This window comes from Stigmatopora argus, chromosome 18 (assembly GCF_051989625.1).
Source record: "Stigmatopora argus isolate UIUO_Sarg chromosome 18, RoL_Sarg_1.0, whole genome shotgun sequence".
NCBI lineage: Eukaryota > Metazoa > Chordata > Actinopteri > Syngnathiformes > Syngnathidae > Stigmatopora > Stigmatopora argus.
In genome coordinates, this window is record NC_135404.1 from 8,274,156 (window position 1) to 8,286,457 (window position 12,302).

The window sequence follows — 12,302 nt, forward strand, 5'->3', positions numbered from 1 at the left end:
TGAATTGGGGGTAGTGAAAATGTGGACCAAGCAAATACATTATTTAATTACATTATTTATTTTATTATTATATTTATATAATTACTAGCAATTATGATTGATACCACAATTGTTTATAATATTTCCAGGGTCTGGAAACAGCGTTTATTCTCTAATTTTCAAAATTAAATGCCTAAAGTGGAACCTTTCTGGTGGTTGTGGACGACCGGTGATGTTAGTCTGTGACACATTTATCATTAACAACATCCGGTTGTCAACATGTAGTTGACCTCAAGAGACTTAGCTGATAATACGACCAATAACATCGAGATTTTTTCATTCTTTTTGAATGTGAGAGCGAAGGAGGATGATGGATCCCTTCTTCCGTCTATTTTCAATTGTTTTGACGTTGTTCTCCACATTAAGCTTGTTATCATTAGCTTAAAGTGCGGATATCCAAGTCCCTGTTTGTTTTCTATTTAAAAGAGCAATTGACAATAACGAGGTAAGAATCTAATTGCCATAATACTTCGTTTTCAATTCATAATTCACCAAGAAATCACCTCAAAATATACATTTTAAAGTACTATCTGTGTTGGCCTAAAATGGCCAATCCCTCTTTTCTGTTTGTTAAATTGTGGAAAAATAAACAGTAAGGACACGCTACTCAATGGCGTGTTCAGGGAAAATGTGGTCGTATTTGTGAGTATAGTTTTATTAAAAGTACATTTAAAGAGTGGTAAATGTGATCAGAAAGCACGAAGAGGAAAAACTTAATTCCCCCTTCAGCTATTTGTGTCCACAACATATGACAACACGCAATCTTCCCTCTTCTGATCCTTCACTTACTATTTGTGTCCCCTTGATAGAAGCATTCCTATCACAATACTATTTAATCATGCTTTTGTATCAGTTCTCTGATCGTTTTTTTACTCCTGTCCCTGTAATCCATTCTCTTCAGCTGCATTCTAAATAAAGAAAAACATAATTAACCACAATGGGTGGAACAGCATTTTATAAAAATCTAATTTGCACATCTTAAGAAAACATTTCAAACTCCATGTTATTTCTTTTTCAGAAGATGTATTTGGTGGGGCTGACCGGCGGGATCGCATCTGGGAAAAGCACCGTGTCATCAATGCTGCGTGAGCTCGGCTGCCCCATCGTTGACGCGGACGTCGTTGCCCGAAAAGGTAATTCAGCAATAATTTACAACCAATGCTTTCCAACTGACGATGCATTTTGTAATTCGTTATTCTACAGTGGTGGAGCCGCGCTCGCTTGCCCACTCGCGCATCGTTTTCCATTTCGGGCGCGAGATTCTGCTGGAGAACGGCGAGATTGACCGGCAGAAGCTTGGCCGAATTGTGTTCGCCGACGCGGATAAGCGCAAGCTGCTCAACTCCATCACGCACCCGGAAATTCATAGGGAAATGTTCAAACAAATTATCTACTACTTCCTCAGAGGTGTGTTTCTCATTCACTTCCAGCCTCTCTCAGTTCAAACGGATTGGACGACCATCGCCGTCAATGGCGCCAGTGAGTTTACAAATACAACATGCAAATGAGCTTTTCTATGTATTTTCTATAGGTTTCCGCTACATTGTGCTGGATGTGCCACTCCTCTTTGAAACCAGAAAGCTCACACAATTCCTCAATCACACTGTTGTCGTTTACTGGTAAGACCTCCACTTTTGCCGCAATTATTTTTGAAATAAAATAAAAAAAGCTAAGCCAAATTATTTTTTCCAGCGATCCCGCCACTCAGCTATCACGGCTGATGCTACGGGACGGCTTAACGCAGGAGGAGGTCGAGCAGCGGCTAGCGGCGCAGATGCCGCTCAATGAGAAACGCGGCCTTGCCAGCCACGTCATCGAGAATTCAGGCTCGCGAGAGGACACCCATCGCCAGGTCCTGCGGCTGCACACCAAGCTAGAAGACTCCATGGACTTCCTCCTGGTACGGGTGCTAGCCGTGGCCGCCACCGCCGGTCTGGGCGGGGTGCTGCTATATGCCGCCAAGATGATTTTCTCCTGATGTGGGATGACTGCAATGTGGTGTTTTACCTGTGAGGTTAGTCAATGAAACCACCTTGTCAGCAGGATTTAGTAAGATTTCATACAAAGCAAGCACTTTAATTACTGTAGTAGGGAACTGACAGTCGGTAGCATTTTCACAATGTTTGTTGTCAGGTTCAGCGCAATTTTTCTTTTTTTAACACTACTAATCTAATGTGTTATTTTGTACAATTTCTTACTAAATTCTCATGAGGATGCTTGACAGCCATTTTTGTTGGTTCAACTTGCACTGACAAATCAATTTATAATTTAATTAGCCTTGGTTTTACTGTAATGTGAAGATATGGAAGCTTATAATTTTACTACACACTATCACCCTTATAAAATATTTGAGTCACTTTACCGTCATAGAAACATTTTTCTTTGGTGGTCAAATATGGTCAATTGTTTTTATGATAGGTAAAAAATTTTTTTAGCTACGAATACCCAAAGCAAAAGTAAATGTTTGCAAATATAAGTCTGCTTTAATGGACCACTACAGAGATATTTACTATGAAGAGGGTCAAAAGGTCATTTTTAGGTGAACAAACAATCAATTGATTATCAAAATTGTTAACATTAATATGATTGGAGTAGCCCTAATGCACAAAGACAATGTAGTTTTTGCTGGAATGAATGTATTTAACAATACACAAAGAACTTTGCTGTATTTTTTACTCCTTAGTTCCTTACTCCTAGTATTCTCCTCCCTGTGAACACACTTTGCGAAACTGAACATAAACTAAATCCGACACTGTTGTTTGAACAACTTACTGAACCAAGTAGGTGAGATTTCCAATGGCAAATAATTGAAAACAATATTAAGAAGAAGCCAAACATGACGTGGATAGGAAAATTGAGGAACCTAGCAAAGCCTTGACGTCACCCTTCCCACTTGCAGATGTACGTCAGGTCATCTATCAAGCCACCACGTCACTAATGTGGAGTGACGGGGATGTGCATTTAAACACTTATTATCACTAGGGCATACCTCACAGTAGTTTGTAATTGCCAGTACATATACATGAAAAATACACGTTATTATAGTCACCAAGTATTTGAACAGTCCTCGTTTCCAGCATATGCCTTTTGCAAGCTTGTGCTTTATCTGAACAAGCTAAAGTGAATTCCCTCAGGGTACATCTGTTTCTGAATACTAATCGTCTCTTTAATAACGAAGCCAAGAAGGTTTATCGTCCTAAATGTGGCGCCACCGCAAACCTATGAATGTTCTCCCCACATTCTCCCCACAAAGACAACAGACTTATGGAATCTTAATAGATGTCGAGCGACTACGACTGAACTGCCGGCCATGAGAACTTGTTAGATAACCCCTCTATGAAAGTATAACGACAGATGGCGCAAAAGACGATGGCGCGCTCCCCGCGCCGCAGCTCACAAATGCAGCCCGACACCGGCATGAAGCGGCCTTCCGCGGCCCTCGCCATCTTGACTCTGGCGTCTCGCGTCACGGTGGGCCCGGTCCACAGCCGGCGCCTCCGTAGCGCATTGTCACGCCGTATCTCGGCGTCGCCGGGTAAGGTGAAGAGACAGTGAACACGCCAGCGGAGCGTCCCTAGCCATATGACTCAACCTGTCTTGGCGCGTTAGGACTGCCTCAGTCAGGGTCGGACCACGAGGGGAGTGCGGACGGGCGGCCGCTGGTGCTGAGTCACTGACACACTGGACTTGTACCCCCGGACGCGGCATGACGCCCGGGAAGGACGTGGGGAAGCGGCGGACACCGTCGCGTTCTCCGAAGGAGCGCTAAGACGTGGCGCTGGTGTGCATGGATGCACACGTAAACCCACCGCAGCCCTTTCCGTGCTTTCCTGGCGTCCAAACTAGGTTTCTGCTCTATTTGCTTTACAGTCGTTGCTACGAATGCCGCACGACGGGAAATAGTTAAATGTGTGGGGTTGGGAATTTTTCAGGATCACGAAAAATGCAATGATGTGGCTACACGATTAAATCGGGAATGACGGTAGACGACCAATCCATTTAAATTGCGAGTAATTGCTGTCAGACCTTCCAATTAAAACGGTCATCGATCACCGTCAATGGTAGAGTCCGAGTTCATAATTGGGAGGGGTCCAAGGACAGCGATGGAACATTGCGTGGGGGTAATTTAGCCGAGGCATCCATCTGTAATTGGGTTGCTTTTCGGTGAGTTCGTTTGGGGGGCGATGATGCTCAAACAAAAGCAAGGGTTGCTGGGGTTTGCGGGGGTGCCCTTGGTGTTATTTGTAAAAGACGTACTGTAAACCCTTCGGAATCCATCTATATCATCAATGTCAAACACGAGGCCTGGGGGCCAGATTTTGTTCCTACATCCCTTTTTGTGCCCCACCAAAGCAAATCAAGTGTCTCTGTTTTTCTCGCCAGATTTTTGGGGGTATAAAACATGTACTGAAATGTACATTTTTCTTTAAGCGAGTTTGACGGGAATGCAGCAGCAGAACATAGGACGAGAGCGACTTTGTGTTTTAAGCCAATGGAAGAACTGATAGCTGTTAGCAAGCTAGAGTCGTTTACAATTAAATTTGAGCTCGCAGCCAACGTTAGTGACACCATGTAAGTTGGAACCATGCCCGTGTTTTCCTTTCCCATCAGGCAAACCCTTTACACAATGGTGTTATACTTAATAATTGTATAATTATTATACACTTGAGACTTGTCTTCGTTCAAGAACATTTGTAAGCAGTTTTTCTATTCTCGGATTTGATTCCCAAAAGACGAAGTCTTGAGCTTGACTCCCACAAGCCTTGATCTGGTCTTTGTCTCATTGTTTCATGATTGCGGTCAAGTCTTGGTTGTGGTCTTGACCACAACACTAGAAAATGCGTCTTGAAAAACTGACATTTGAATCAAAATCAAGCGTTCACTTAGGAAATGAATGCTGTCCATCAAAATAGAGCTATTTTGTACATAGATATTTTTCAAAACGTGACCTATTGACATTTTGCGTCATCTTCACAACATTTAGGTTGCCGGGACGACAACAGCAGCCACTCCGACGGTTCCTCGCCACACCGGGGGCGCTTTCGTCTTTGACATTGTGACATGAAGTCTCTAATTTGACGATGCGCTCATAGTGCCCCAGAGGAAACCGAGTTCTCGGCCTCCCCCCGTGGCTTGGGTGACCTCTGCTGAGGCACGGTCACTCACTTTTAATTGTGTCTGGAGGAAGTTAGCTGTCTGTCTCCAAGGCATTAAAATAACACTGATGCTCTGACACGGCGAAGCAATCCAGTCGCCGCAGTTTTTTATCAGCTCGGCGACTCCGCTGACATTTTCAGAAGGCGCAGTGAACTCACCGGCGACTATTTTTCAAACTTAACTTCTTGACACTCTTGCGACTTGTCATGGATTTTCAAAACCTCAGTTTGACTCAAGATTTTTTTGCCATACTGAAGACAACCCCGAGGGAATTAATCGCTTCTTAGGCTTGAAATTGCGAGGCTACTCGTTTGTCGCAGATACGCCTGCTGGATGAGCTTATGGTCTAAGCTGTCTCTAATATTCAACTCCAAAAACTTTCAACGCAGTTTTATTTCTGGTCTAACATTTTAATGAAAAGGACAGAGACATTGAGACAGACCACATAAATCTCAGTTTCTCTGATTTTGCTATGTATTTGTAGATAGTGGGTTTATAAAAAGTATTTTTTTCTCTGGTACACAGGCCCCTCCTCATGATAAATGATCAAATGAAAAGTAAATTATGGTTTTATTAAACTTTTTAGTACAATCTCACTTACTCTTAATTTAATGTAGATGCATATTATCAATCACACTCAAAGTACAGCTTTTATTTATAGTTTTAAATATTTCAGTGCACTGTTCATATTCAAATAATGCACACAGTTTAGAATTACATATCATGTATGTACTCAAAAGCAATATATTTTTCTTTGTTTGTCATTGGTATAAAATTGATAAATACTGAAAACTCACAAACAAACATTGTTTAAAGCATTTTTTAATGGAACAATGATTCTTTTTTAATAAGACACTTCTAATTTAGGTAAAAATCATTGATACTTTTTTTTTGGCCCAGAAAACAAGCAACCATAAACTAACAATTAGCTCACTTCAATGCTAAGCAGTAAAGTTGAATCACTGACTAATCAAATAAACCCAAAAAATTGTACATAATAATAAATTTTAAAAAATCACAGAAAATTAGTCACAATGCAAGACAAGAAACATTTGACATGAATCGTTTCCATTCAAGACCAACCAAAATTGAACATATCTTCTAAGTATATTGTCATTTTTATTTTTTATTTTTTAGGGCTAATGTATTTTTGCATGCAGATGTTAACAAGCGAGCACATCACATGATAGAATCACTATAGTAAGGATTTTAACAGACACACACTGGAAATGATTCAATATCAGACTTGATAGTTAACAATTTTGATTTGTAGAAATGTCACTTTAAACTCATTCACTGCCATTAACGGCGATAGACATCCAATTCATTTGAACCGGGATACCTGCAGACAGATCCCCCTAAAATTGGCCTATTGGTGAATTTTTTTTGTTACCCGTAAATCAGAGATGGAATCACAACTATCTTTGTGGCAGCTGATTTCAAAGCCGTTCAAGAAACACAACAGTTTAACGTAATGAATCAACAAACACCGTAACCAGGAGGCGCTGCCTCAGAATCATAGTGACACCTTGGCGCCAACCGTCCAAACAACACACTGATAAAGAGGTAGACATTTCTCCGTAACCCCCGATTCCGCAACTCTTGGGCGACGTCGGCTCGTCTCGGCCACTGAAATCACCCGCTGGCGCTCGTCCTGCCGTCAGTCGGCGTACAGGATGAAGCCCGAGAAGGTGCTGTACTTGTTGCTGTTACCCCCGTGCGCCTTGCCCCCGTCCAATTTGATGAGCACCTCGTCGCCGGCGTCCAAATGCAGGATGACGTTGTTGCTGGCGTAGTCGTAACTCTGGTCCTGGTCTTGAGCGATGGCGCTAGCCCTGACCTAAAAATAAATATATTCATAAATTCCTCGTAACACTACAAGTCACCTTTAGCCACTCAGGGGAAGTAAACATTTTCCAAAAAGTAGCCCAAGGAATCTTCACAAAACGGTATTTCACCTCTCCAGACAAAACAAAACATCATCTGCTGATGTGAGGAATTCTCAGTGTGAGTTCTTTGGGAGTGTACTAAGTACAAGAACACGTTGACTCAAGTTGGAAGGTTTCATCGCGACTCAGACTGCCTGAGAGGATGCGCAGTGCCTATAACAAAGTCCCCTCACCCTACCAGGGCTTCCATTTTATTTATTTATTATGAATCCCGCACTAGCATCATCACCGCCTGTCTGCACGGAGTGTATAAAACTACCACGAGTGCCACGTCTCATCCACGTCATAAAGACACCATAGGGGGAGAGAAGGCGTTCAGATTTGCCTTAAAGCTTTTGACGGGTGGGAAGCGATGTTCCTTGGACGGTTGGGACGAATCTACTTTGGCAAGTTTGGCGTTAGACATTAATTCTGATTTTTTTTAATTATTTTTGCAATAATTGCCATTGACGGAAAGCGACATCTGATCTATTTGAATTGTGAGGACCTGGCTGTGAATAATCATGTTAATATTTTTCCTAACTCCCTCATTAGTAACTACAATACATTGATAATTTCAGTTGTAACCACACTCAACGTACTCTTATCCCAATTTTTTGCCCTTACATCAAGATTATATTTATATATTGATACATATAGATTCAATTTTTATCACTTATCTCCAGACAAAAGATCAACTAACCGTGTGACGGTTTGTATCTTGAAAATTCGTACGTTAAAGCATCCCCTATCTCAATTTTTTTGCTCTCCAAGTGACAACTCCAACTAAAAAAATGTCATACCATTCATATCTCAAACCTTTGACCCTTATCAAGACAAAGCAAAAAAATCTGTATTTAAAACATTTAATTGCTCCTAACACCTTCGAAGCAGCATTGTTGAGCACGTCATCCAATTATATAATTGGTCGAAATATTATTTACCTTACCACAAAGAGAGGATCTTTTTCAGTGGTCTGTGCCGTATCTTCACGTGAAAGGCAAATCTATTAAGTCCTCATTAAGTAGATGACAGAAGGTCGAACAACAGATTTCGAACTTTTTTGTTCAACTAAACTGGCTTTGCGCATATTGGTAAACTGCTACAAGGTAAACTGCGTTATTTGAGGTGTGACTGTATATCTGGACCATCATGTTTGTGTTTCACTTCAAATTTGGGCGGCGTTTGATCAGCTTCGTCACCCGAGGCTTCCGAGACATCACCAAAACATCCGTGATCCGTAGTTAATACCTCATTTCCACACCAGAACTGTCTGCCTGGTCCGCCGTTTGATAAACACCAAGCGTGCGGACGTCACGGCGGCGGTGTTGAAGTTTCTATTTGTATTTCAAAGCGCTTTGAACTTGTTGTCAAAACCTCAGGCGATGGTTTGATGTACGCCAGGTTGTGGGTCACGCTCGAATCGCTTTCCCTCGCGTACACAATCTGGCAGCCCGCCACTGTGCGTTGTCCGTTTTTTTGCGGGCCTGAACTAAGCGGGAGCTGAGATCACGCCACATATGAACGCATGGCTTCACAGTTTTAACCGGTGGCTTCGCCCGCTACGCCCGCTTCGCCTTGAAGTCTTTTCTAATTTGCCTAGTCAGAAATGGCTACGCTTGGTCAAGTCGCACACGCGTGCCACAAACTGATGAAATACTGTACTTGATGATCTTATCTTAATTTGCTTGGACATGTAATGTTCATCTTTATGTATATTTGGTTATGGTTGGATACATAGTCTAATTGTTTCTAGTGACGTATATTAGATAAGATTTGAATGGTTCTGGCTGTCATGATCATACCTGTCAACCTCTGCCGATAACTGCCCTTATAAATGATTATGATTCCCCTTACAAACCCCCCAAAAACCTTACAAACACCGTAGGTGTTTGTAAGGTTTTTGGGGGGTTTGTAAGGGGAATCATAATCATTTATAAGGGCAGTTATCGGCAGAGGTTGACAGGTATGTGATATATCACTGTCAAAGATAGATAAAATGTCTTATTTTGTAAAACATGACGATTAGTAAATACTGGAGGATTGGTTTGGAAAAGGATGATGAACTGGAACTATTGCGGCCTAGACTAAAATTGTTGTTGCAGTATTTGGGAGTCGCTGAACTAGATATGTTTTGTAATGTGTGTATTTATGCAGTACAATTGTACATTTGGGTGGCAGAAAAATGAATGAAACTTACTACAATTAGTGAGTAAGATGCAAGTGATTATCAATCTGTTATCAGTCAATCAGTGAGCGAATTTTCCACTAAGAATATTTTTGCAGAAATCTACCTGTTGAAATCTAAGTTATGGTCAGCAATTTGCGTCTTATATCCGTTCGACTGATACGTCGTGCATTCAATCTAGTGTATGCAGACTAAACTCGTCTATGCATCAGCCAACTCAAAACCAAGGGTCTGAATACCTGAAAAAGATGACCCGGAAGCGACGGTTACCCACCAGATTGTTCTTAAGCAGGTCGGCCCACATGCTGGTTCCGTCTCCTCCCCTCATGAGAACGTTGTATATGAAGAAGTAGGTGCCCGGAATCTTGCACGTGAACGTGCCCGTGGCGCCGTCATAGTTTCCCCCAATGTTGGTGACGACGTCATCGAAGCGCAGGACGTCGTAGCCTTCCTGCGGGTTCCGGAGCCCCGCGTAGAAAGCCACCCGGGGTGTCGTGTTGTAAGTTGCCGTGCTTACAGAACCGGCGGCCCCCAAGCCTAGAATTCCAGTGCGTACCACGTCCACGCTATCCCCAGGCGGTCCCTTTGGTCCTGGTGGCCCAGGCTCTCCAGGCGGCCCCGGGGGTCCGGGCTTCCCCTGCCGTCCGGGTCTGCCTTGTGAGGCATGAGCAGCCAACGTGGGCAGTGGCAGCGCCACGCTACGTTGGCTCGGATCCCCCCGGTTGTCCGCCTTTCGCTCGGGGGTGACCGGCTCCTCCGTGGTGGGGAAGGGGTCGCACACCATATGGCAGGTGCCCAGCATCTCCAAGCTGCTCCCACTCTCCTCCCCCCTTCCAGCGGAGCTGACCAACACGGGGATGAGCACCACCAGGACCAGCACCAGCATGACGCCCACAGCGGCCGCGACCAGGGTCTTGCGCCCGATGCTCAGCCGGGGAAGGGGCTGGGCTGCCAGTGTGGACCTCTCCGGGGTGGGAATGGTGACTGCGGGTGGTGGGCTTCGCCAAGGTGAACGCGAGGAAGATGACGAGAGCGGGGGAAGAATTGAGTGGCGAGAGGGAGCGAGGAATCCCACCGAGCCAAAGGATTGGGGGAGAAGGAATGGGGAGAGAGAGGAAGCAACATGCACACACCAACTCTGAGTCAGGGTGAGGGCAGTGCTTCCCCACCGATGTCCAATAAAATGTAATACAAAAACTGACAACTTGCGAATTCTAGGCTTAATATAATTATTATGCACTGTGTTCTCATTTACTTTAAAGTAGAAATGTCATTTATTTTAATTCTCTATGCTGCACCAATCAACTTTTACAATAAATCTGTATTTGTTCACATATAAGACGCATTGTGTGTGTTCACTCAACTTGTTGTAGTACAATTTCAAATGGACGTCTTTAGCGCCACCGCTGGTCATTTTAAGTACTATAAGTGACCACCTAGGCTCACTTTCTTATTTTGGCCACAAGATGGGGGCCACTTCTCATACTTCCATCCACTATACTGTGAACTTTGGGTGACACTTTTCACTGCAATTTTCATGTATAAAGTCTTTTCATCTATTCTGGAGCAATTTTCATCAGCTAGACACATTCCACAGTGGGGAGGGTCTTGTCATCACTAAGGAACTGGAAAACAGTGGGAGGTCTCTGATGTCTAAAATCAGACATCTGGGTGGGAAAAAAAGAAATGTATTCCTTTAATATTTCAGCAGGTGTCTTGTAAAGCATTTTTCTAGTTTTTGACTCCCCAAGTACATATATTTTCAGTACAATTGCAGTAATAAATACATGTTTGAGTTAACCAACTGGATGATAAATAAAAGTCTATGATTACTTTTAGCCTCCAAAATATAGTGCAACTTTATTCACACTAAATTTCAAAGAGTTGTTTTTAATACAGCAAGTTTTGAACAGGTACATATTAAATCTTAAAACTTTTTTAACTGTAAAAACATACATTTACAGTATGCTTATTTGTCTAGTGAAGAATAAAACTTCATAGACTTATACTTTTAAGTAAACATTTTTTGACGTCCTTCTCCAAATTTTACAACTTCTTCAAGCAGCTGCACCCACTGCAAAAATAGAAAAGTACACTGTATCGTACAGTATAAGGAAGGAAAACATAAGCAGCAGTTCTGTGTTTACACAAGTTGTCAAACTTCCTTGATTTGATCGTTGGGCTCGCTTGTCCTTTTTAGGAAACAAACCGCTATCTCGCAGCTCCTCGTGCTGGAATTTCGGGCAAATTCTTTTTCTGCTTTTCATGTTAGTGAGGTCGTATATTATGAGATATTTTATATTTTCATGAAATTATTCATAATTAAATCAGTTGAATTTAACTGTGTAGCCTTTTTTGAATCAATTCACTTTATATCAATTTAGTATAAAAACTAAATACCCTCAGTTCAGGGAAACCCTGAAAATGAGAATAGTATATTTAAATAATCATCCACCCCCTGAAACCCTAATGAGGATAAAGTGGATCAGAAAATGAGATGAGATTAATCCATCTAATTATTAATACTTCTTGCTTTGTAATACTGATTATAAGTCTTACTACACAGTTAAGTATTTTGTCTAGTTTTTTCAGATTCATGGGATATATTGAATTTCAAGTATTATTATAAGCATTATCATTCATCATTATCATGTAACAGAAATGGACTGGTATAGGTATAATTAAATATTATTATTAATACATTTTTAAAAAGCATCATTGCAAAGTTTAGTTAAATCAAATGATCTAAAAACTCAGAATGTTCAGTATTGGGCACCAAGACATCTTCAGGTAAATTATACATTATTAATAATATTTCCAGATTTTTTTTTCTCTTCAAAATAACTATTTCAGCAAATTCTGCCCAAAAAAAACACCCATAGAAGGGCATGGCATCACATATTTTTATTTTTTTTATCAGTTTGATGTATATCCAGGCATTCTTCCTATGATAACCAAGTAATAATATATATTTATTTATGTGCTAGGGA

General features: G+C 41.8%; 2 protein-coding genes across 2 annotated transcripts; one reads left to right on the plus strand and one right to left on the minus strand.

Annotated features, from left to right (window-relative positions):
- The first annotated feature begins 219 nt into the window (after window positions 1–219).
- dcakd (dephospho-CoA kinase domain containing) lies at window positions 220–2,714 on the plus strand. Its single transcript, XM_077625822.1, has 5 exons — window positions 220–484; window positions 1,058–1,172; window positions 1,243–1,446; window positions 1,571–1,658; window positions 1,732–2,714. Exons 2-5 carry the CDS (start codon window positions 1,061–1,063, stop codon window positions 2,015–2,017), a joined length of 690 nt encoding a protein of 229 aa, XP_077481948.1. The 5' UTR covers window positions 220–484; window positions 1,058–1,060; the 3' UTR covers window positions 2,018–2,714.
- A 3,113-nt stretch (window positions 2,715–5,827) lies between these two features.
- LOC144092697 (C1q-related factor-like) lies at window positions 5,828–10,408 on the minus strand. Its single transcript, XM_077625732.1, has 2 exons — window positions 9,587–10,408; window positions 5,828–7,036 (listed from the first exon to the last, which is right to left on the minus strand). The coding sequence occupies exons 1-2, from the start codon at window positions 10,196–10,198 to the stop codon at window positions 6,857–6,859; spliced, it is 792 nt and encodes a 263-aa protein (XP_077481858.1). The 5' UTR covers window positions 10,199–10,408; the 3' UTR covers window positions 5,828–6,856.
- Window positions 10,409–12,302: the final 1,894 nt, after the last annotated feature.

Coding starts and splice junctions, on each gene's coding strand:
- LOC144092697 (XM_077625732.1), bottom strand. CDS start 10,198: ATGCTGGTGCTGGTCCTGGTGGTGCTCATCCCCGTGTTGGTCAGCTCC. Junction 7,037..9,586: donor ACCTGCTTAAGAACAATCTG/GTGGGTAACCGT, acceptor ATTTATTTTTAG/GTCAGGGCTAGCGCCATCGC.
- dcakd (XM_077625822.1), top strand. CDS start 1,061: ATGTATTTGGTGGGGCTGACCGGCGGGATCGCATCTGGGAAAAGCACC. Junction 1,173..1,242: donor GGACGTCGTTGCCCGAAAAG/GTAATTCAGCAA, acceptor GTTATTCTACAG/TGGTGGAGCCGCGCTCGCTT. Junction 1,447..1,570: donor TATCTACTACTTCCTCAGAG/GTGTGTTTCTCA, acceptor TATTTTCTATAG/GTTTCCGCTACATTGTGCTG.